This window comes from Salmo salar, chromosome 17 (genome assembly GCF_965601325.2).
Source record: "Salmo salar chromosome 17, fSalSal1, whole genome shotgun sequence".
Classification (NCBI taxonomy): Eukaryota; Metazoa; Chordata; class Actinopteri; order Salmoniformes; family Salmonidae; genus Salmo; species Salmo salar.
In genome coordinates, this window is record NC_138307.1 from 59330080 (window position 1) to 59352493 (window position 22414).

The window sequence follows — 22414 nt, forward strand, 5'->3', positions numbered from 1 at the left end:
GGGGCCAGAGCCTCCACCGAGGGTGAGGCGCCCACCCGGGTCCCCCCCCCTAATAGACTTAAGTTTGGTGCGCCGGGAGTACGCACCGTTGGGGGGGGGGGGGTTCTGTCACGCCCTGACCAGGTGAACTCGGGTATATTGGGTCAGGGTGTGTCATGTTAGGTATTTTTCATTGGTGGGTTATTTCTATGTTGGGTTCTGTCGATTCCCAATCAGAGACAGCTGTCGCTAATTGTCTCTGATTGGGATCACATTTAAGTTGCTGTTTTCCCCACGCTGTTTGTGGGGTGTTGTCTCTTTGTTTGAGCACGTAACGTATCTGCATTTTGCTTGATTTTTGTGTACATGTTTAATTCCAGTGTGTTGAATAAACATGTGTTCGCTCCCAGCTGCGTTTTGGTCCGCTTCCTCGTCACCAGGCGACGAACGTTACAGCCAGGTAGAAAAATGGCAGAAAAATGGCAGAAAAAAGACGGACATCAGAGAATACACCAAAACGCAAAGTAAGAACCCTAGTAGCCTAATATCTCAGACTAGTTGAGAAAATGTTCATAAGAAAGAAGTGAAATGCTAATGGAATGTTTCACAATGATGTCATTAGGCAGAGCAGGCAACAGATGGCACACAGACAACAGAGTTTGGGACAGATATGCAGGGACAGACTGGCAGAGACAGGGAGTCTGAGGTAAGTTTGTTGAGTCTTTGTTTGGCAACATTATGAAAGGTTCTCAATTTTTTTTACTTGTAAAATAGGAACATAATTGGAAAATGCCATGGATACCCCCACTCTCAACTTAAACTGGTGACTGAACTAATTTGTTAAAGGCAATGGTATTGCTGTTGTGATTAGTTGTGTAGTTTTGGGTACCGGTAGTTAGGAGTACGGCAAACACCTTATTTCTTTGGTTCCTCAATATACATTTACCATATTACAACGTAGGCTATGTGTTACAGCACTACTTTTGGTGTCCCCCTCAGGAATTGATCTTGAGAAAATGTAATGTAATTGTCCCCTCCAAAGTTGATATCAGATTTTCGCCCGAGCGTCGGGGACACTAACGTTTTTGGGGTCCTCTGGTAGTGTCGGGATGGAGAGTAGTTGGAAACGCACATGGAGTGGTTAAGTCATGTGAGTACATAAGATTTCCTATGTTACATATTGATTCTTTGAAGATATATGGGAAAAAATTAGAAATTGTATGTGCGTATAATCGATTACTGGAGATTTGTTAATGGAAATAATAATAATATACAACCTTGCACATCCATACGTAAGGGGTGCAAAAAGTATTCTGAGAGGTTCTGAGTGGTCTTTATGGATCATTTGATAGAGATAAAGTTAAAAGCATTATATGACTGTCTAAACGCTTATGGGATTTTCTCTGTCTGGGTAATACATTTAGAGAAAACTGCCTATAAGGCCTGAAAATGTATTTTTCGCAGTAAGAGATGAGTTGCTATATTAATTGAATAAATCCTTTTTCCATGAAGTTAGAGCAAATTAAGGTGGAATTTTGACATAGGCTTTGTACTACGTTATAAGTTAACTTATAGTTTTTCATCAAGATAAAAATCATTAAATAACCATCATAGAATAGCTAAACTATAGCAAAGCCATAAAGGCACTAATAGAAGCACACAAGCATTCTACCAATTCGGCTCGAATATGAAAACATCCAATCATGGATAAAATTCGGCAGCATTTCCCTGCTGATTGGAATTTCCCTATCTAATAGAGAATTCAGGGATGTAATTGTGACTTGGCACAATGACATAAAAGAAAATCAAAACCAATAAAATCAAGATTAGTAGATGTACTCAGCGTAAACGCACTAACTCTTTGTTAAGTGAATTGAGTATGTAGTATGCTTATTGGTCTTAAGATACAAATTCTTTGTTTTAACTAATGATGATATATTTGTTGGTTGCGCTATCCTTAGGAACCGCATAGCATATCATTGTATCGAACTTGTTAGTATATTAACTATTCACGTCATTCTTAGCTTAGCTAAATGGTATAGTCGTTGTGCGTTCTTAATGGACATTGTTAAATGGGGTGCTTTGTAAATTCGCTCTGGCTATTTGTTCGGATTTCAGAGCACTCGGCTGAATGTACTAGAGCACAGAATAACTGAATATGGCCGGTGTCAGTAAACGTTAGGGAAAATAACGTAATTTCAATGATTGCCAGCAGCACAGTTAGCCTCCTATGCTTTGAATAACTTGAAAAAGCCTAACCAGCTCTGCTAGATGAGTAGAATGGAGAGTGATAATGTGTTATCTTGTTTGTGTCTGGAAGTAACGTTAGCTAGCAAGCTAGCCAATTTTAGCCAGTTAGCTTTTGTACTGGACTGCTTTTGTGAGGCAAGAAAAGTATAATATTTTGCGAGGTAAGAGAGCTTGGACCAACCCTGCTCCTTGTCAGATTTTGGGGTTGAATAATCCTTGTGAGAATCAAGGACAGTGGATTTTAGGTAACATATTAAAATTGGCGATATATACAATATTGGTGTAAAAAAGTGAAGGAACTCATATGCCAAACATCACCACATTAGCAAACTATGTGTAGTACAAACACAACCAGTGAAATAAGAGAACATATTTGGGGGTTTCGAGAACAATGCGACTCAGGAAAACCCTAGAGGTTTTAACTTCATATGGAACAGTGGGCGTCCCACCTCGACAACTTTCGGTGAAATTGCAGAGCGCCAAATTCTACTATAAATATTTAATTTTCATGAAATCATAAGTGCAATACATCAAAATAAAGCTTAACTTGTTGTTAATCCAGCCAAGGTGTCAGATTTCAAAAAGGCTTTACGGCGAAAGCAAACCATACGATTATCTGAGGACAGCGCTCAGCACACAAAACATTACAAACAGTTAGCAGCCAAGTAGATTAGTCACGAAAGTCAGAAATAGCAATAAAATTAATCACTTACCTTTGATGATCTTCGTATGGTTGCACTCACAAGACTCCCAGGTCCACAATAAATGTTCATTTTGTTCGATAAAGTCCCTCTTTATATCCAAAAACCTCAATTTTCTTAGCGCGTTTTGTTCAGTAATCCAATGGCTCAAATGTGGTCACAACTGGCAGGCGAAATTTCCAAATAGTATCCGTAAAGTTCGTAGAAACATGTCAAACAATGTTTATAATCAATCCTCAGGTTGTTTTTAGCCTAAATAATTGATAATACTTCAACCGGACAATAGCTTCGTCAATATAAAAGAAAAACAAGAAAGGCATGCTCTTGGTCGTGCGCAGTAACCAGCTCTGGGGACATCCCAGGGTCCACTCACTCAATGTTGTCATTCTCACTCATTTTTCAGGATAAAAGCCTGAAACAATGTCTAAAGACTGTTCACAACTAGTGGAAGCCATAGGTAACGCAATCTGGGTCATAACCATTTATATGGTGGATAGGCTTTCAATGGAAAAACACCCATTTCAAAATAATGGCACTTCCTGGATGGATTTTCCTCAGGTTTTTGCCTGCCATATCAGTTCTGTTATCCTCTTTGGGCTAGGGGGCAGTATTTTCACGTCCATCCTGCAACACTGATTTTCATGTGTTGGTATGCTGGGCGCTGTCCTCAGATAATCGCATGGTCTGCTTTCACTGTAAAGCCTTTTTGAAATCTGACACTGCGGCTGGATTAACAAGAAGTTAATCTTTAAACCAATGTATAACACTAGTAAGTTTTATGAATTCATATTATGAGTATTTCTGTTTTTGAATTTGGCGCGCTGCAATTTCACTGGGTGTTGTCAAATCGATCCCGCTAAAGCGATTGGCGCGGGAAGGGATCCATAAGAAGTTATACTCACAGACATTATTTTAACAGTTTTGGAAACTTGAGTGTTTTCTATCCAAATCTACCAATTATATGCATATCCTAGCTTCTGGGCCTGAGTAGAAAGCAGTTTACTTTGGCACGCTTTTCATCCAAAATTCCGAATGCTGCCCCCTATCCCAAAAAAGTTAATGAGCAGGAACTGGATCATCTGGCTGTGGTTCCCTGACACACATAGGTTGATGGGGGTGGTATTGTGGGTGACCCGGCCTGTAGAGCGCCCGTCCAGTGCTCTAACGTCCATGGGAATGGGAGGGGCTGAGTGGGGATATCCAGCTCGGAACCCAGGGTAGCATCCATAAAGCTCTCATCGGCCCCAGAGTCAATGAGGACCCGCAGAGATTTCGACTGAGTCCCCCACAGCAACATGGCATGAAAAGGGATGCGAGTAAGGGGAGAGGAAAAGTTCTCCATATGGTCCACTAAACTTTTCGCTCCTACCGGTGAGCCTGGTCTTTTACTGGACAGGTGGAGACTAAATGACCAGTAGTCCTGCAATACAGGCAGCTTTTACTGTGAATCCTGTATAGCCGTTCAGCTGGAGACAGCCTAGCTCTGCCTCGTTGCATGGGCTCTGGAAGAGGTGAATCGGCAGCCTTCCGAGACTCTCGGGGGAACTCGGGTAGCCTCGGCTTTTCTCGGCAACAGAGCCATCGGGGACTTCCGGGATACCTCAGAGGCGAGGTGGAATCCTTGGGCGGGCGAGTGAAATTGAATCTCCTTTCCTTCCTTTGTTCACGTAGTCGCCCATCGATCCGAATGGTCAAGGCGATGAGCGAGTCGACATGAGGTGGTTCAGCCTTTTTCTCTGATATAAATGAGACAGCTGCTCTAGTATTGATTTCCATCTTTATTGGCTGTCCTTCCATCAGTGGTGTGACACCATTGGCTGTAAAGCCTCCTTTTACTGTCAATACCTTGATCGGTAGCTCCTCTGCAGAGTCTGTGTCCCTGTCCCTGATTGACTGGTCCTGCTTTACAGCATGCAGGTGTAGCTGGCTGTGTTTCATTTTCCATATATTTCCTTCTCTTGTTTCACTCTTATATAATTTTTTTACAAGCTCGCTCAATGTGTCCTTTATTTTCACAATTGCGACATGTCAGCTCCTTTTGCCCAGCATTCAGATGGGTGAGGACGCTGTTTTCCCACATCGGTAACATTCCATGGTGCCCCCTTTTTTTCTATCCTGCACTGCTGCTACACTGTGCACTCTTGATGCAGCCCCCAGCTGTTGTGCTTCTTTTGCAGCTAGCTCTATTGATTCAGTAAGTAGGCACTTCTTTATTGCCTCACTCCTTAAGCCACACACAAGCCGATAACGGAGAGTGTCATTCAATGTTGCATTACACTCTAGCGACCCACCTCGACAACATCCGGTGAGATTGCAGAGTGCAAAATTCTAAATACAAAAATCATAATATTAAACATTCATGAAAATACAAGTGTCTTACATCATTTAAAAGCTTAGGTTTGCTGAAAATAAACGCAGTTGACAGAGAGAGGACGTTTCTTTTTTTGCTGAGTTTAGATAGGTGTGTGCCTTTCCAAATTATGTCCAATCAATTGAATTTACCACAGGTGGACTCCAATCATGTTGTAGAAACAGCTCAATGATAATCAATGTAAACAGGATGCAACTGAGGTCAATTTCGAATCTCATTGCAAAGGGTCTGAATACTTACAGTTGAAGTCGGAAGTTTACATACACCTTAGCCAAATATACACTGCTCAAAAAATAAAGGGAACACTTAAACAACACAATGTAACTCCAAGTCAATCACACTTCTGTGAAATCAAACTGTCCACTTAGGAAGCAACACTGATTGACAATACATTTCACATGCTGTTGTGCAAATGGAATAGACAACAGGTGGAAATTATAGGCAATTAGCAAGACACCCCCAATAAAGGAGTGGTTCTGCAGGTGGGGACCACAGACCACTTCTCAGTTCCTATGCTTCCTGGCTGATGTTTTGGTCACTTTTGAATGCTGGCGGTGCTTTCACTCTAGTGGTAGCATGAGACGGAGTCTACAACCCACACAAGTGGCTCAGGTAGTGCAGCTCATCCAGGATGGCACATCAATGTGAGCTGTGGCAAGAAGGTTTGCTGTGTCTGTCAGCGTAGTGTCCAGAGCATGGAGGCGCTACCAGGAGACAGGCCAGTACATCAGGAGACGTGGAGGAGGCCGTAGGAGGGCAACAACCCAGCAGCAGGACCGCTACCTCCGCCTTTGTGCAAGGAGGAGCAGGAGAAGCACTGCCAGAGTCCTGCAAAATGACCTCCAGCAGGACACAAATGTGCATGTGTCTGCTCAAACGGTCAGAAACAGACTCCATGAGGGTGGTATGAGGGCCCGACGTCCACAGGTGGGGGTTGTGCTTACAGCCCAACACCGTGCAGGATGTTTGGCATTTGCCAGAGAACACCAAGATTGGCAAATTCGCCACTGGCACCCTGTGCTCTTCACAGATGAAAGCAGGTTCACACTGAGCACGTGACAGACGTGACAGAGTCTGGAGATGCCGTGGAAAACGTTCTGCTGCCTGCAACATCCTCCAGCATGACCGGTTTGGCGGTGGGTCAGTTATGGTGTGGGGTGGCATTTCTTTGGGGGGCCGCACAGCCCTCCATGTGCTCGCCAGAGGTAGCCTGACTGCCATTAGGTACCGAGATGAGATCCTCAGACCCCTTGTGAGACTATATGCTGGTGCGGTTGGCCCTGGGTTCCTCCTAATGCAAGACCTCATGTGGCTGGAGTGTGTCAGCAGTTCCTGCAAGAGGAAGGCATTGATGCTATGGACTGGCCCGCCCATTCCCCAGACCTGAATCCAATTGAGCACATCTGGAACATCATGTCTCGCTCCATCCACCAACGCCACGTTGCACCACAGACTGTCCAGGAGTTGGCAGATGCTTTAGTCCAGGTCTGGGAGGAGATCCCTCAGGAGACCATCCGCCACCTCATCAGGAGTATGCCCAGGCGTTGTAGGGAGGTCATACAGGCACGTGGAGGCCACACACACACTACTGAGCCTCATTTTCACTTGTTTTAAGGACATTACATCAAAGTTGGATCAGCCTGTAGTGTGGTTTTCCACTTTAATTTTGAGTGTGACTCCAAATCCAGACCTCCGTGGGTTGATAAATTGGATTTCCATTGATTATTTGTGTGTGATTTTGTTGTCAGCACATTCAACTATGTAAAGAAAAAAGTTAATAAGATTATTTATTTCATTCAGATCTAGGATGTGTTGTTTAAGTGTTCCTTTTATTTTTTTGAGCAGTATATTTAAACTCACAATTCCTGACATTTAACCTGTCTGGGCTAGGGGGCAGTATTTTCACGACTGGATGAAAAACGTACCCAATTTAAACAGGTTACTACTCTGGCCAAGAAACTAGAATATGCATATTATTAGTAGATTTGGATAGAAAACACTCTGACGTTTCTAAAACTGCTTGAATGGTGTCTGAGTATAACAGAACTCATATGGCAGGCAAAAACCTGAGAAAAAGTCAACCAGGAAATGGAGGATCTGAGAATAGTAGTTCTTCTTTCTAGTCCCTTTCGAAACTACAGTATCCGTGGGGTTACCTTACACTTCCTAAGGCTTCCATTGGCTGTCTAAAGCCTTCAGAAAGTGGTTTGAGCATTCTCCTGTCACTGGGCAGATAATAGGAGCTCAGTTTCTGAGTGGACTGCCTGGCAACAAAGGGATTGGATATGTGCGGTCACGCGAGCACGCTGATCCTTCTTTTTCTCCTTGAATGAATACGCTATTGTCGGAATGTTGGAATATTTTAGCAATTTTACGTTAAAAATACCATAAAGATTGATTTTAAACAGCGTTTGACATGCTTCTAAGTACGGTAATGGAACATTTGGACTTTGTCTCTGGTTCCGCGCTCGCGCGTTATGCCTTTGGATAAGTGATCTGTACGCACGAACAAACGGAGGTATTTGGACATAAATATGGATTATCTGGAACAAAAACTACATTTCTTGTGGAAGTAGCAGTCCTGGGAGTGCATTCTGACAAATATCAGCAAAGGTAAGAGAATATTTCTAATACTAATTCTGAGTTTAGGTTTCCCCGAACTTGGCGGGTGTCTGAATAGCTCACCGTGATGGCTGAGCTATGTACTCAGAATATTGGAAAATGTGCTTACTCCGTAAAGCTATTTTAAAATCTGACACAGCGGTTGCATCCAGGGGTAGTCTATCTATAATTCTTTAAATAATTGTTATATATTTTGTCAACGTTTATGATGAGTATTTTTGTAAATTCATGTGCACATTCACTGGACGTTTTGGTGGGAATACATTTTCTGAACATCACACGCCAATGTAAAATGCTGTTTTTGGATATAAATATGAACTTTATCGAACAAAACATACATGTATTGTGTAACATAATGTCCTAGGAGTGTCATCTGATGAAGATCGTCAAAGGTTAGTGCTTCATTTAGCTGTGTTTTGGGTTTTAGTGACACATGTCCTTGCTTGGAAAATGGCTGTCTGATTATTTTTGTCTATGTACTCTCCTAAAATAATCTAATGTTTTGCTTTCGCTGTAAAGCCTTTTTGAAATCGGACAATGTGGTTACATCAAGGAGAAGTGTATCTTTAAAATGGTTTAAAATAGTTGTATTTTTGAGAAAGTTGAATTATGACATTTTGTTGTTTTTGAATTTGCCGCCCTGATATTTCACTGGCTGTGTCGCTTCACGCTCGCTTCACGCTAGCGTCCCACGTAGCCCATAGAAGTTAATCCTAGTAAAAATTCCCTGTTTTAGGTCAGTTAGGATCACCACTTTATTTTAAGAATGTGAAATGTCAGAATAAGAGAGAGAATTATTTATTTCAGCTTTTATTTCTTTCATCACATTCCCAGTGGGTCAGAAGTTTACATACACTCAATTGGTATTTGGTAGCATTGCCTTTAAATTGTTTAACTTGGGCCAAACGTTTCGGGCAGCCTTCCACAAGCTTCCCACAATAAGTTGGGTGAATTTAGGCCCATTCCTCCTGACAGTGCTGGTGTAACGGAGTCAGCTTTGTAGGCCTCCTTCCTCGCACATGCTTTTTCAGTTCTGCCCACAAATTTTCTATAGGATTGAGGTTAGGGCTTTGGAATGGCCACTCCAATACCTTGACTGTGTTGTCCTTAAGCCATTTTGCCACAACTTTGGAAGGGTGCTTGTTGTCATTGTCCGTTTGGAAGACCCATTTGCGACCAAGCTTTAACTTCCTGACTGATGTCTTGAGATGTTGCTTCAATATATCCATACAATTTTCATTCCTCATGAGTCATCTATTTTGTGAAGCGCACCAACCCCTCCTGCAGCAATGCACCCCCACAACATGATGCTGCCACCCCATGCTTCACGGTTGGAATGGTGTTCTTCGGCTTGCAAGCCTCCCCCTTTTTCATCCAAACATAACGATGGTCATTATGTCCAAACAGTTCTATTTTTGTTTCATCAGACCAGAGGACATTTCTCCAAATAGTACGATCTTTATCCCCATGTGCAGTTGCAAACCGTAGTCTGGCTTTTTTATGGTGGTTTTGGAGCAGTGGCTTCTTCCTTGTTGAGTGGCCTTTCAGGTTATGTCGATATAGGACTCGTTTTACTGTGGATACAGATACTTTCTACCCGTTTCCTCCAGCATCTTCAAAAGGTCCTTTGCTGTTGTTCTGGGATTGATTTGCACTTTTCGACACCAAGGTACGTTCATCTCTAGGAGAGAGAACGGGTCTCCTTCCTGAGCGGTATGACGACTGTTTGGTCCCATGGTGTTTATACTTGCGTACTATTGTTTGTACAGATGAACGTGGTACCTTCAGGCTCCCAAGTATGAACCAGACTTGTGGAGGTCTACAATTTTTTTCTGAGGTCTTGGCTGAGTTCTTTAGATTTTCCCATGATGTCAAGCAAAGAGGCACTGAGTTTGAAGGTAGGCCTTGAAATACATCCACAGGTACACCTCCAATTGACTCAAATTATGTCAATTAGCCCATCAGAAGCAGTGTACCGTCTAGCCATACCCCAACTACTTGTATGAGGTTACTACCTCAAGCTCTAAACCCTCAGAGGTAGTAATCAAACCTGTGGGGAGAGGGTCATTCTTACCAATCCACACGTTTTGGAGATGTTCAGAACAAGGTTAAGGGCAGAGAAAGCTTGTGGATACGAAGAAAGCTTTGTTGTAGAACATTTAACACAAAATCCATGGAGGGGCCAGCTGATATAATATCTGCATATAAATCGATGAGATTCCTACTGCCTGAGCTATGTTGTTGATGTAAATTGAGAAGAGCGTGGGGCCTAGGATTTAGCGTTGCGGTACTCCCTTGGTGACAGGCAGTGGCTGAGACAGCAGATTTTCTGACTTTATAAACTGCAATCTTTGAGAGAGGTAGTTAGGAAACCAAGCCAAAAGCCCCTCAGACACACCAATACTCTTTAGCTGGCACACAAGAATGGAATGGTCTACCGTATCAAAAGCTTTGGCCAAGTCAATAAAAATAGCAGCACAACATTGCTTAGAATCATAAGCAACGGTGACATCATTGAGGACCTTTAAGGTTGCAGTGACACATCCATAACCTGAGCGGAAACCAGATTGCATACCAGAGAGAATACTATACACATCAAGAAAGCCAGTCAGTTGATTATTGACACGTTTTTCCAACACTTTTGATAAAAAGGGCAAAATAGAAATAAGCTTATAACAGTTAGGATCAGCTTGAGCTCCCCCTTTAAACAAAGGTCAAACCATGGCTGCCTTCCAAGCAATGGAAACTCCCCAGAATGGAGAGACAGGTTAAAAAGGTCAGAGATAGGCTTGGCGATGATAGGGGTAGCAACCTTAAAGAAGAAAGGGTCTAAACCATCTGACCCAGATGTTTTTTTTGGGGTCAAGTTTCAGGAGCTCCTTTAGCCTGTTGGGGATCTTATCCCGATATCAGGATTCATTGTCAAGAGACCAGGGCGGGAAATTCAAAAACTGCAAGAATCTAATAATTTCAATTTCTCAAACAATCAACTATTTCTCACAATTTGAAAGATAAACATCTCCTAAATCCAACCACATTGTCCGATTTCAAAGAGGCTTTACGGCGAAAGCATAAAGTTAGGTTATGTTAGGAGAGTACATTGAAAATAGCTGTGTGTAATGTTGTCAATTCAAAGACAGGCGTCACCATAAGCGGATAACCAGCTAGAATTATGCACCAACCTTTGACAATCTTCCTCAGATGACACTCCTAAGACATTATGTTACACAATACATGCATTTTTTGTTCCATCAAGTTCATATTTATATCCAAAAACAGCATTTTACCGAAGCGGTGAAAATCAGATTTTTTTTTTTTTTCAAATGCATCCGGTGAACAACGTTACAAATCACAAAATTACTATTCGATAACATTGGTAAATTATATTATTGTCATTCAAATATTCATAGTTTAACATTTCGTAAATGCTACTGCAATGCCAGATTTCAAAATAACTTTACTGGGAAATCACAATTTGCAATAAACCGGTGCTGTGCTAAGAACAATAGGCTAGGCTATACAGGTTAGCACCATCTTGTACCCATGTAATATCAAAATTACTATTGTCAATATTCCCTTACCTTTGATTCTCTTCATCCATTGGCAATTCCACGCATCCCAGGTCCACTGCAAATGTGGTTTCTTTCAACAAAGTTCATAATTGATGTCCAAATAACTCCAAGTTGTTCCATGTTGTTAGCGCTTCGGTAGGCTACTAAAAAGTAGCGGGGGGGGGGGAGTCACGGCGAAAAGTAAAAAAAATAATCTATTTACATTGTTCAAACATGTCAAACGTTGTTTAGCATCAATCTTTAGAGCCATTTTTAACGTGAAACATCAGTAATGTTTCAACCCGACCTCTCCTGTGTCTTGAAAAACGTCTTTGAAAAATGTATCGCATCACATGATTGCGCAGGTGCAGCCAATAATGAAGTGACGACATCCCAGGGAGGTCAACTTCTCTTCCTTGCCATCCGGTCTCTGTTCATCATAGACGCTTCAAACAACTTTTATAAAGATCGTTGACATCTAGTGGAAGCCGTAGGAGTTGCGAAATGAATCCTTTCTCACTATGGTATCTATAAAACAATGACACTAAATAGTACAGTCACAAAATTCAATTTTTTTTGGATCTATTTTTCACAGGTTTTTGCCTGCAATATGAGTTTTGTTATACTTACAGACACCATTCAAACTGTTTTAGAAAATTCAGAGTGTTTTCTATCCGAATGTGTTAATAATATGCATATCCTAGCTTCTGAGTTGGTGTAGGAGGCAGTTAAAAATGGGCACATATTTTTTTCAAAATTTCTCAATACTGCCCCCGAGCCTTAGCACCTTGGACTCAGTGACTGCCTGCAGGGAGAAACTTTGTCACTGGGCAGGGGAAAAAGAGGGAGAAGCATTGGGCATAGTCGCATTAGAAGGGGGGGAGACGAGGAAATGTTGGACGGCCAAGGAGGCATGGCTGAGTCAAATAGGAATCCTGACTTAATAAAGTGGTGATTAAAGAGTTCAGCCATATGCTTCTTGTCAGTAACAAACACATCATCAACTTTAAGGTACATGGGCAGCTGTGAGGAGGAGGGTTTATTCTCCAGGTCTTTAACCATTTTCCAGAACTTCTTGGGGTTAGACCCACAGAGAGAGAACTGCTCCTTAAAGTCACTAACATTGGCCTTCCGGATAGCCTGAGTGCACTTATTTCTCTTTTGCCTGAACGAGAGCCGGTCAGCCCGAGTATGCATCTGCCGAGTCTTTCGCCAAATGCAATTCTTGAGGTTGAGTAACTCTGCAAGATCACGGTCGAACCCGGGGCTGAACCGGTTTTTAATTCTAATTTTCGGGGGCGTGTTTGTTAACAATACCACTGAAAATATAAAAAAATAAGGTCCAAGCTTCCACAGAGTGGATCAAGCTGATTTATACCATTTTACAGAGGTCAGTTCATGAAGGAAGGCTTGCTCATTAAAGTTTTTTAGCAAACGTCTATGACAAATCAGGACAGGTCGTTTCACTGAGCAGCCATTACAAAAACAGGCTGTAAAACAGTGATCACTAAGGTCATTACAGAAAACACCAGACTGATACCTATCAGGATTATTTGTGAGGATAACAGCAAGAAGAGTAGCCTTTTCTGGGTGTTTGGAGTCATACCTTGTGGGATTGGTAATAATCTGACAAAGATTTAGGGAGTCCCATTGCTTTAGGACTTGGTCAGGTGGTTTAAGCATGTCCCAGTTTAGGTCACCTAGTTGGACAAATTCAGACTTAGTGTAAGGGGCCAAGAGAGAGCCCCATGCAGGTAGGGTACAGGCCTGTACGATAGCACCCAGCAACAGTCAACAAAGAGCTATTTGAAAATGGAATTCTTAAAACCAGAAAATCAAAGTGTTTGGGGACAGACTTGGTGGAGACAACCGAGCACTGAAGGTGATCCTTGGTAAAGATTGCCACTTCCCCACCTTTGGAAGATCTGTCTTGCCGAAAAAGGTTATTATTTAACTAGGCAAGTCAGTTAAGAACAAATTCTTATTTTCAATGATGGCCTTGGAACAGTGGGTTCCTGTTCAGGGGCAGAGCAACAGATTTTCACCTTGTCAGCTTGGGGATTTGAACTTGCAACCTGTACCAGACAGGGGGAGACAACCAGGGCAGACGGTGAACAGATCGCCAAGTGGAAACCAAGCAGCAGTGTAGCAGGTAACGGGAGTAGGTGTTACACCAAGTTGGGAGAAGCTTTTATTTCTGGAGGCAGCTTTCTTGTAGAAAATGCCAGTCTCTGAACAGCAGGAGGGGGCTTCAATGTCTCTGGGTATTGTCAACAAGGTCAAATAACATACACTATATACACAAAAGTATGTGGACACCCCTTCAAATTAGTGGAATCGGCTATTTCAGCCACAACCATTGCTGACAGGTGTAAAAAAAATAATACAAATAATCACAAAAAATGAATAAAAATAAAAAATAAAAAAAATAAAAACATGAATCGAGCACACGGCCTTTCAATCTCCATTGACAAACATTGGCAGTAGAATGGCCTTACTGAAGCGTTCAGGGACTTTCAACATGTCACCATCATAGGATGCCCAAGAGCTGCCCCGGTCAACTGTAAGTCAAATTTCAAATCAAATTTATTTTTATATAGCCCTTCGTACATCAGCTGATATCTCAAAGTGCTGTACAGAAACCCAGCCTAAAACCCCAAACAGCAAGCAAAGCATGTGAAAGAAGCACGGTGGCTAGGAAAAACTCCCTAGGAAAAGCTCCCTAGAAAGGCCAAAAACCTAGGAAGAAACCTAGAGAGGAACCAGGCTATGAGGGGTGGCCAGTCGTCTTCTGGCTGTGCAGGGTGGATATTATAACAGAACATGGTCAAGATGTTAAAATGTTAAAATGTTCATAAATGACCAGCATGGTCAAATAATAATAATCATAGTAGTTGTCGAGGGTGCAACAAGCACGTCCGGTGAACAGGTCAGGGTTCCATAGCCGCAGGCAGAACAGTTGAAACTGGAGCAGCAGCACGGCCAGGTGGACTGGGGACACCAAGGAGTCATCATACCAAGTAGTCCTGAGGCATGGTCCTAGGGCTCAGGTCCTCCGAGAGAAAGACAGAAAGAGAGAAGAGAGAATTAGAGAGAGCATATTTAAATTCACACAGGACACCGGATAAGACAAGAGAAATACTCCAGATGTAACAGACTGACCCTAGCCCCCCGACACATAAACTACTGCAGCATAAATACTGGAGGCTGAGACAGGAGGGATCAGAAGTGCTGTTATTGTGAAGTGGAAACGTCTAGGAGCAACAACGGCTCAGCCGCAAAGTGGTAGGCAACACAAGCTCACAGAACGGGACTGGTGAGTGCTAAATTGCTTAGAAAATGGTCTGTCCTCCATTGCAACCCTCACTACTGAGTTCCAAACTGCCTCTGGATGCAACGTCAGCACAATAACTGTTAGTTGGGAGCTTCATGAAATGGGTTTCCATGGTCGAGCAGCCGCACAGAAGTGTAGCGTTGGCTGGAGTGGTGTAGAGCTCGCCGCCATTGGACTCTGGAGTGATGAATCACTCTTCACCATCTGGCAGTCCGACGGACAACTCTGGGTTAGCGGATGCCAGGAGAGCTTTAACTGCCCCAATGCATAGTGCCAACTGTAAAGTTTGGTGGAGGAGGAATAATGTTTTACACATTATGACTGTAAGTGCCCATCATTTTGCTAATTGTCATATCGACCCAAACTCCAGGACCAGGGACAGTGAATGATTAACTGCAGAGAGAGGTCCGCTGGCCTAGGGGAGGAGAGTGACGAGAAACTCGCACCCTCTGAGTGCCAGCCAGCCAGGTATGGTGCACCTCACCTGTAATGGGATTATTTAAGATGACTAAAGTTCATATTTAATTTAAAGTGATCAAAACAATGTTTAGCATATTTGGAGTTTGTGTAACACAAGTGAATTCCTGTGATCTGTTCGTAACACTCGGGTTGATGGTCACTAGACTAGAGGCTGTATGTTATGGATTAAACTCGTAACTGCTGATATGGTTGACACAAGACTGTAGGTACAAGGACAGAGGATACACTGATTACTATTGTATTGTGTGAAACACTGTGATTCTGTAGCAGCTGACAAAGTCACTGCTTTCTGTTTTGACTTCCTACAAGCCTCTCAGGCTGGTGTTGACAGAACAGTTGTATGCTGATAGGGATATAAGGGAATTCTCAGAGAAGGCCAGTTAAACGTGTTCTATAATTATGGACCGGATTTTTCTCTGTTGCAACTTGTAATAAACCAAATACATTTTATTGACGATCTGCGACTGCTCTTCTTTTTTGTTCACTTGGAAATGTCTATTACATAACCCCTCCCTCCTTTCAGGCGAGCCTGGATCTTAGTGAGAGAGGAAGGCCATCCTGTCTGTATCCCCAGGCTGAGCGCTCACACGCAGAGGGACGATGAGGCTACGCTGGGTTCAAGGGATGGCCGCTTTACTGGCCATGGCTGCTGGAATGCTCTACATCACATCCATTAAGAGGGAGGTTCATTCTCATGGGGAAAGACTGCAGAGGGCCCATCAGAATGACTCGGTCAGGGGCCAGGACATGCTCAACAGGCTGGAGAAGATGGAGTCTCACATTGAGAAGTTGGGTAAGTCTCAATCTCCTTCATTTAACTGTGATTTACCTGGAAGGGAAATACCAGTAACTCTGTCCACGAACTGTACCTGGACTGCAGTCTGCCACTGTTTTAGAAGGTAGTGCAGATTTAGAGGGGAGGGTTTGGGAATACATTAGAATCTAGCCTGAGCCTACATGTAGAGTTGATCCCAGTAAGTTACGTCACAGTGATGATTGTAAAAGGGAATTTGTTCTCAGTTAAATAAAGGGTTTAAATGAGCCTTCACTGTGGCGCTGTTTGGGTTGGCTTGTCGTTTAGTCATTGTGCCTATTAAAGCCAACACCCTGAATCGCTGTTTTCCTGCACTTGATTCCTCGTCAGCAAACACCCACGCCTTACAAAGCTACAGTAAATGAGGTCATGCCCTGTTTTTATCAAAATGAGTAACTCGTGTTGATTCTGGCAGCCTTAACACATTTATTACAGTGTGATGAACATCTGTCGTGTGTCCACAGTGAAGTCAATCAACAATGAGATCAGTCTGAAAGAGGGGCAGGCTGTGAAGGCTCCCGAGGTCAAGAAGGAGAGGAAGGTGGTGAAGAAGTTGTACCCCAACTCAGCTCTGTTTACAAGCTGGGGTGATGAGCTCTCAGAGGAGGAGCAGAAAGAGGCAGAGAGGCTGTTTCAGATGTATGGCTACAACGCCTTCCTGAGTGACAGACTACCCCTGAACAGGGAAATCCCTGATACTCGCGATCCTAAGTATATCATTTTCCTCATCTCTCTGCCACCTCTACACAAAAAATGATGGATAACTCAAGACTTCTGAATTCTAACCAGTCTGTTCCATTGCGGTCATTCAAGGTCAATTCCATCTCCAGCACTTTTAATGCAATTTGACGAACGACATTGAAATGGACTAACTTTAAGAGTGAAACAGCAGTTTTGGTGAAGTGAATGAATGATATGAGGTAGACCAAATGTTTTTGTTGTGCCTGTCAGGTGTGCTAATCACCAGTACCCCCATGACCTGCCCACCATCAGCGTGGTGTTGATCTACTTGGACGAGGCCCTGTCAATCATCAAGAGAGCCGTCCGCAGCATCATAGACAAGACCCCCCAACGCCTGCTCAAAGACATCATACTGGTGGATGACCACAGCTCCAATGGTTCGCCTAATTTGTCAAGGCTCTCCGGATAGAAACATGTGAAAGTATATTTGAACTCAAGTGTGGCTTTCAACCATTGTTGATTTGCGATTTGCAAGTGTCTGCTCTGGTTTCACAGAGGATCTAAAGGAGAAGCTGGATGCCTACATAATCTTCATTCATGAAGAGCGTCCGGGCCTGGTGAAGAGAGTGAGACACCTGGAGCAGCTCGGTCTCACACAGGCCCGCCTCTCAGGGTGGAGGGAAGCTGAAGGCGATGTGGTGGCCATCTTGGATGCCCACATAGAAGTCCACGTGGAATGGTAGTCTGAATGGTTTATATTATTAAGACACTCAGTGATATTTTTTTGAGTGTCCTTTAATCCTTTAACACAATGTTTTCACTCTGTGTTTCTGTGAACAGGGCAGAGCCTCTGTTAGCTCGGATAAAGGAGGACCGCACGTTGGTGTTGTCACCGGTGTTTGACAAAGTCCATTTCGATGACTTGAGAGTAACACGTTATTTGCCGAGTGCAGACGCCTTTGACTGGGCCCTGTGGTGTATGTACGAGTCCTTCAGACCTGAGTGGTATGACTTAAAAGATGAGTCACAGCCAGGAAAGTGAGTTGTTTGTGATTTCATCATCGGATGATAGTCCTGTTTCACAAGTCTGTTTGAATAGGCGATAAGCAAAGCACAGCTTTGGGAGGAAAATCTTATATAATATTGACACCTGGATAATTTTTGGCCATTATCTATTCATTTAAAATGAATGTCACTTCTCCCAGTGTAGAAATGATCATGATATGTTCTGTATGTTTGTCAGGAGCCCCTCCATTATGGGCATACTAGTGGTTGAGCGCCTGTTCTTTGGGGAAATTGGTGCTCTGGATGGTGGTATGAAGATCTATGGAGGTGAAAATGTTGAACTGGGTATCCGGGTAAGCCCCTCTGCTACAGTTTATGAATGAATGTTAGAAATCAAAGCAGACTTGTGTTTGCAGAATTGCTTTCTGTTCTTGAGTCGTTCAGTTTGAACAAACCAATCTACGTCCAACATCCAGACACTTCAGTCCATATCTATAAACTCGTCCTTGTCTCTTGGTGTTTGGTGTGTCTAGGTGTGGCTGTGTGGTGGAAGTGTCGAGGTCATACCTTGTTCTAAAATAGCCCACATCGAGAGGGCCCATAAACCCTATCTCCCAGACCTGAGCATTACAATGAAGAGGAATGCTCTGAGAGTGGCTGAGGTCTGGATGGATGAATACAAACATAATGTCAACGTCGCCTGGAACCTCCCACTGAAGGTACTGTACACAACAAACCATTCAATCAGCTGCTCCTATAGAATAACAACCACTGCTGTTATGCATGCTTTGTGTATGAAACTAAGAAGACTAGACAGTCAATATTATAAAAAAGGTATATTACGCAATGCCATAACAAAGATCATAGGATCTATGTAAAATGGCGTTAAGCCATCATCAAGTGGATAATAGGTGGATTACTCACATAGCCTGTGCTTCTGATTTAGAACTCTTCCTCTTTCTCACCACAGGATCATGGCATAGACATTGGGGATGTTTCAGAGAGGAAGAAGTTAAGAAAGAGTCTGAACTGCAAACCCTTCCAGTGGTATCTGGATAACGTGTATCCCATGTTAGACCCCCTGGGTGACTTGCTTGGTTATGGAGCTGTGAGTGATGCTAAAATGTTTTTGTTGTTCTGGAATTTCCTCACCAACTATGTTTGGTGCATGGCATTATTTCTTCAATAGGATGCAGGGTCATAAATCCAACTCATTATCAGGATAGGAATTTGCACTTTTATAACGGTTTAATCTGTGTCCATAAAATCAACAGCTGGTCAATGACCTGAAGCCGGATCTCTGTATAGATCAAGGCCCAGTTCCGGGGAACACACCTATTTTATATGGATGCCATTATTTTGGTTCACAGGTTTGTAGAATTATTGCTTAATATTTTAGAATGTAGCTAATTGTATAATATGGTCCATCCCTTAGCAGAGCCGGGATTCAACCCATACCACAATGCAAAGTACTGTCAATACCACAGGTAGAGATAAGTCAAAATATCTATCCTCTCTGTCTAGAACTGTTATTATCGAGCCAGCGGGGAGATCTACATTGGAGGCATCAAGTCTCACAAGTACAACAGTAATCGCTGTCTGATGGACATTGGCACTCAAACCCCAGGACTGTATGAGTGCAAGGAGGCCAAGCAGAAGGGATTCCACATGCTCTGGGAATTTCAACAGGTGAGCACTCCAACATGAAATAAGGAAATTGATGCCTATAAACTGTTGGAAACACGGGAGATGTCTTTGACTTTAGTGTGATGTACAGTGAAATGTTTGCTGTGTTTTACAGGGAAAAGCCATCCAGAACAGGCAGACAAAGAGATGTCTGGAGATTGCCCTAGGGGAGGACACTTACTACCAGCTCATCATTCAGGAGTGTAGTGGGCAGCACTGGAAAATACGGAATGTGATAAAAGACTTCTGATACACTGAGATAGTTAGGCCTACTGGACCAGAAACAATACAGCAGGACTATAGGAGTTATGCTGTGATCATAAGCAAGTGGGAAAGTGGTATTTACCACATACAATTCATAAAATCGACTTGAACACCCTTCCAACTGGTAATTACTAGTGGGAAACTCGTCTATCATCCCTGAGCTCCGACATCTCCCAGATGCTGACCTCACCTACTAAGGGAATTACCTTTTTAACAGCATTATCAGCAGTTAAATGCAACAACAAAACATTATTTACACAAAGTTTTTGAACACTATAATTTTTGTACAAACATGATAGCTGCACTTACAGTTTATGGTTGACGCAGCCTGTTGGCCATCAGCCAATCTGAGTTTCTCAACGAGTTCAAAGCACGTGAATGCATTCAACTGATATTTATGACTTCACAACTGGTAATTACCACCTTCCCACTTCTTTATGAACACAGCATTATCATTACGCTTTGAAAAGCCAATCAGTGGTCAGCAGTGAGATGACTGTGTGATCTTAGTGAGCTGCTGGTTGGACATAGCTTCATGGGGACAGATGTACGGTTTCTTCACAGAATGTGTAATGCTATTGAGCTGTGTTGTCCTTGGTCCTGAATGTAATTGCAAAGAAATAATAAATATGATTCCTGTATTTACGCTCATTTGTGGTTTGTTATTGATTCACTGTAGATTTTCACTGAAGAGGGTCATAGAATATTTTTCTGCATTGACATCATATAGAGTTGAGTTGACATCAGTGTAGTTTTGAAGACCCGTCCTCCACTGCTCAGGGATTTCTCTATGAGTTCTCTCTCTCTTACAGCTTCGGTGGCAGGGAGTTATACAGTGCATTCGGAAAGTATTCAGACCGCTTTACTTTTCCCACATTGTTAAGTTACAGCCTTACTCTAAAAAGTCCGGAATCTGGCTGGGCCACTCAAAGACATTGACTTGTCCTGGAGGGGAAGCCGTGACAAGCTGTCAGCATTGGCATGCGCTTTAGCCCTTCCGTTATCTGATATCATAGCTGTGAGAACTCACCTTGCTGCCAGAGTTGTTATGCCAGAGTGCGGAAAAAAAGAGGTCAGGGGACGATGTTCTGTCAGCAAGGTAAACCTCCATCCGAACAGGTAGGTGTGGAACTTTTTGATCCAGAAGATAATACCCAACGCTTCTTTCTCAATCTGCGGGTATTTCAGTCCTTGACATGAAGACAATGGGCTTATCTTCTCCTGCAGGTGTGGTGTGACACACCCCAACTTCATATGGGGAAGTGTCACAGGCCAATTGAATTGGCAAGGATGGGTTGAAGTGAATCAACACCTTATCAGTCAACACTGCCTTTGCATTCTTGAAAGTAGCGTCACTGTCACGAGCGTTGTGTTGAATGGACCAAACTGCAGACGGAATGTGGATACTCATCTTTTTAATATATACGAGCAAATCATCCACAGGAAAAACAATAAACAAACTAACGACAGGAACAGAGAAGCAGGCTCAACAAAAGCAGTGCTATCAAACAACTACCCACAAGTGACAAACAAAACAAACACCTATTTATAGGACTCCCAATCAGAGGCAACTAGAAACACCTGCCTCCAATTGAGAGTCCAGCACCCAAACTACACATAGAAAACTACCCTAGAACATACATATAGAAATACAAACATAGACCAGTGACCAAAAAAAACCATAATACATAAATAAACTACCCTCTGCCATGTCCTGACCAAACTTCAATAACAAAATATCCTCTATACTGGTCAGGACGTGACAGTCACACTCCTTTGTCCATGACCAGGGTTTGTTCTCTCTCATTAACTCATGCAAAGGCTTCAGATGCTTCGCCAGCTTTTTGATGAACTTCCGTAGTAGTTCAGGAGGCCCAGGAAAGACCGCAGCTGGCTTACATTCTCGGGAGCAGGTCCCTCTGCAATGACTGTCACTTTCGATGGGGCTGTGTGGAGAACGTCAGCATCAATCACATGGCCTAAGGACTCCACTGCATGTTTGCAAAAGTTGCACTTCTATTTTGCAAACACGTAAGCCTTATTCTTCGGGTCGATTAAGAGGTTTTTACATTTTAGTAATTTAACAGATGCTTCTATCCAGAGCGACATAGCCATTGCCCATGCACGCAGTAGCAAGAGACTGCCACACAGCTCCCCAGGACTGCTGTGCAGAAATATCAGCCCACAGAGAGAAGCACGAGATTAAACTTCACTCTATTAGTCACCAACCAGTTGATTGCGACCGATTGACAAGGTATTCCTAGTCGATCGGCAAACATTTCTGTAAAAAACCCAATGATAAAGCCTTGTGTTCTTATTTTTATTGTCTCGGGCTGTTGGCGGTAGATGCACCCGTTTCAGCCGCCCTGCGCGCCAGGTAGGCGAACTGTTGCCATATTGAACCATTTCATGTGTCTGAAGGAACAAACTGTGCCTTCCCGGCGGGCCTAGAGAACAAATCACGTGCCCTCTAGGCTTACAGTAACAGTCTGCAGTAACATAGCAGCCATAAAAGAAACATAGCAGCCATAAAAGAAAGCCACACAAAGTATAATACTGTGAGATTTCAAAACGTTTAAAACTATGAGTAGAGAGAGACTGTCAAAGAATACAGCAAAGAGCTGCTGTTTTTATGAGTGAGTTCATGTTTAAATATATTTAAACTCACAATTCCTG

The 22414-nt window shown here is 42.9% G+C and overlaps 1 protein-coding gene and 1 long non-coding RNA gene across 4 annotated transcripts; one reads left to right on the forward strand and one right to left on the reverse strand.

Moving 5' to 3' along the window:
* The first annotated feature begins 567 nt into the window (after nt 1-567).
* Nucleotides 568-20389, forward strand: LOC106576267 (putative polypeptide N-acetylgalactosaminyltransferase 8). Of its 3 annotated transcripts, none has more exons than XM_082963924.1 (13): nt 568-685; nt 15179-15276; nt 15812-16081; nt 16567-16813; nt 17054-17220; nt 17339-17522; nt 17624-17821; nt 18027-18141; nt 18322-18507; nt 18759-18896; nt 19063-19158; nt 19313-19477; nt 19590-20389. In XM_082963924.1, exons 3-13 carry the CDS (start codon nt 15889-15891, stop codon nt 19722-19724), a joined length of 1824 nt encoding a protein of 607 aa, XP_082820050.1. In that variant the 5' UTR covers nt 568-685; nt 15179-15276; nt 15812-15888; the 3' UTR covers nt 19725-20389. The 3 variants fall into 3 exon arrangements, with proteins under 3 accessions (XP_082820050.1, XP_082820052.1, XP_082820051.1); XM_082963925.1 differs by lacking the exon at nt 568-685 and adding an exon at nt 799-1129; XM_082963926.1 differs by lacking the exon at nt 15179-15276 and having other exon boundaries at nt 638-685.
* LOC145861402 (uncharacterized) lies at nt 13637-21250 on the reverse strand. Its single transcript, XR_014381188.1, has 2 exons — nt 20769-21250; nt 13637-14527 (listed from the first exon to the last, which is right to left on the reverse strand). It is a non-coding gene; the product is annotated as an uncharacterized LOC145861402 (long non-coding RNA).
* Nucleotides 21251-22414: the final 1164 nt, after the last annotated feature.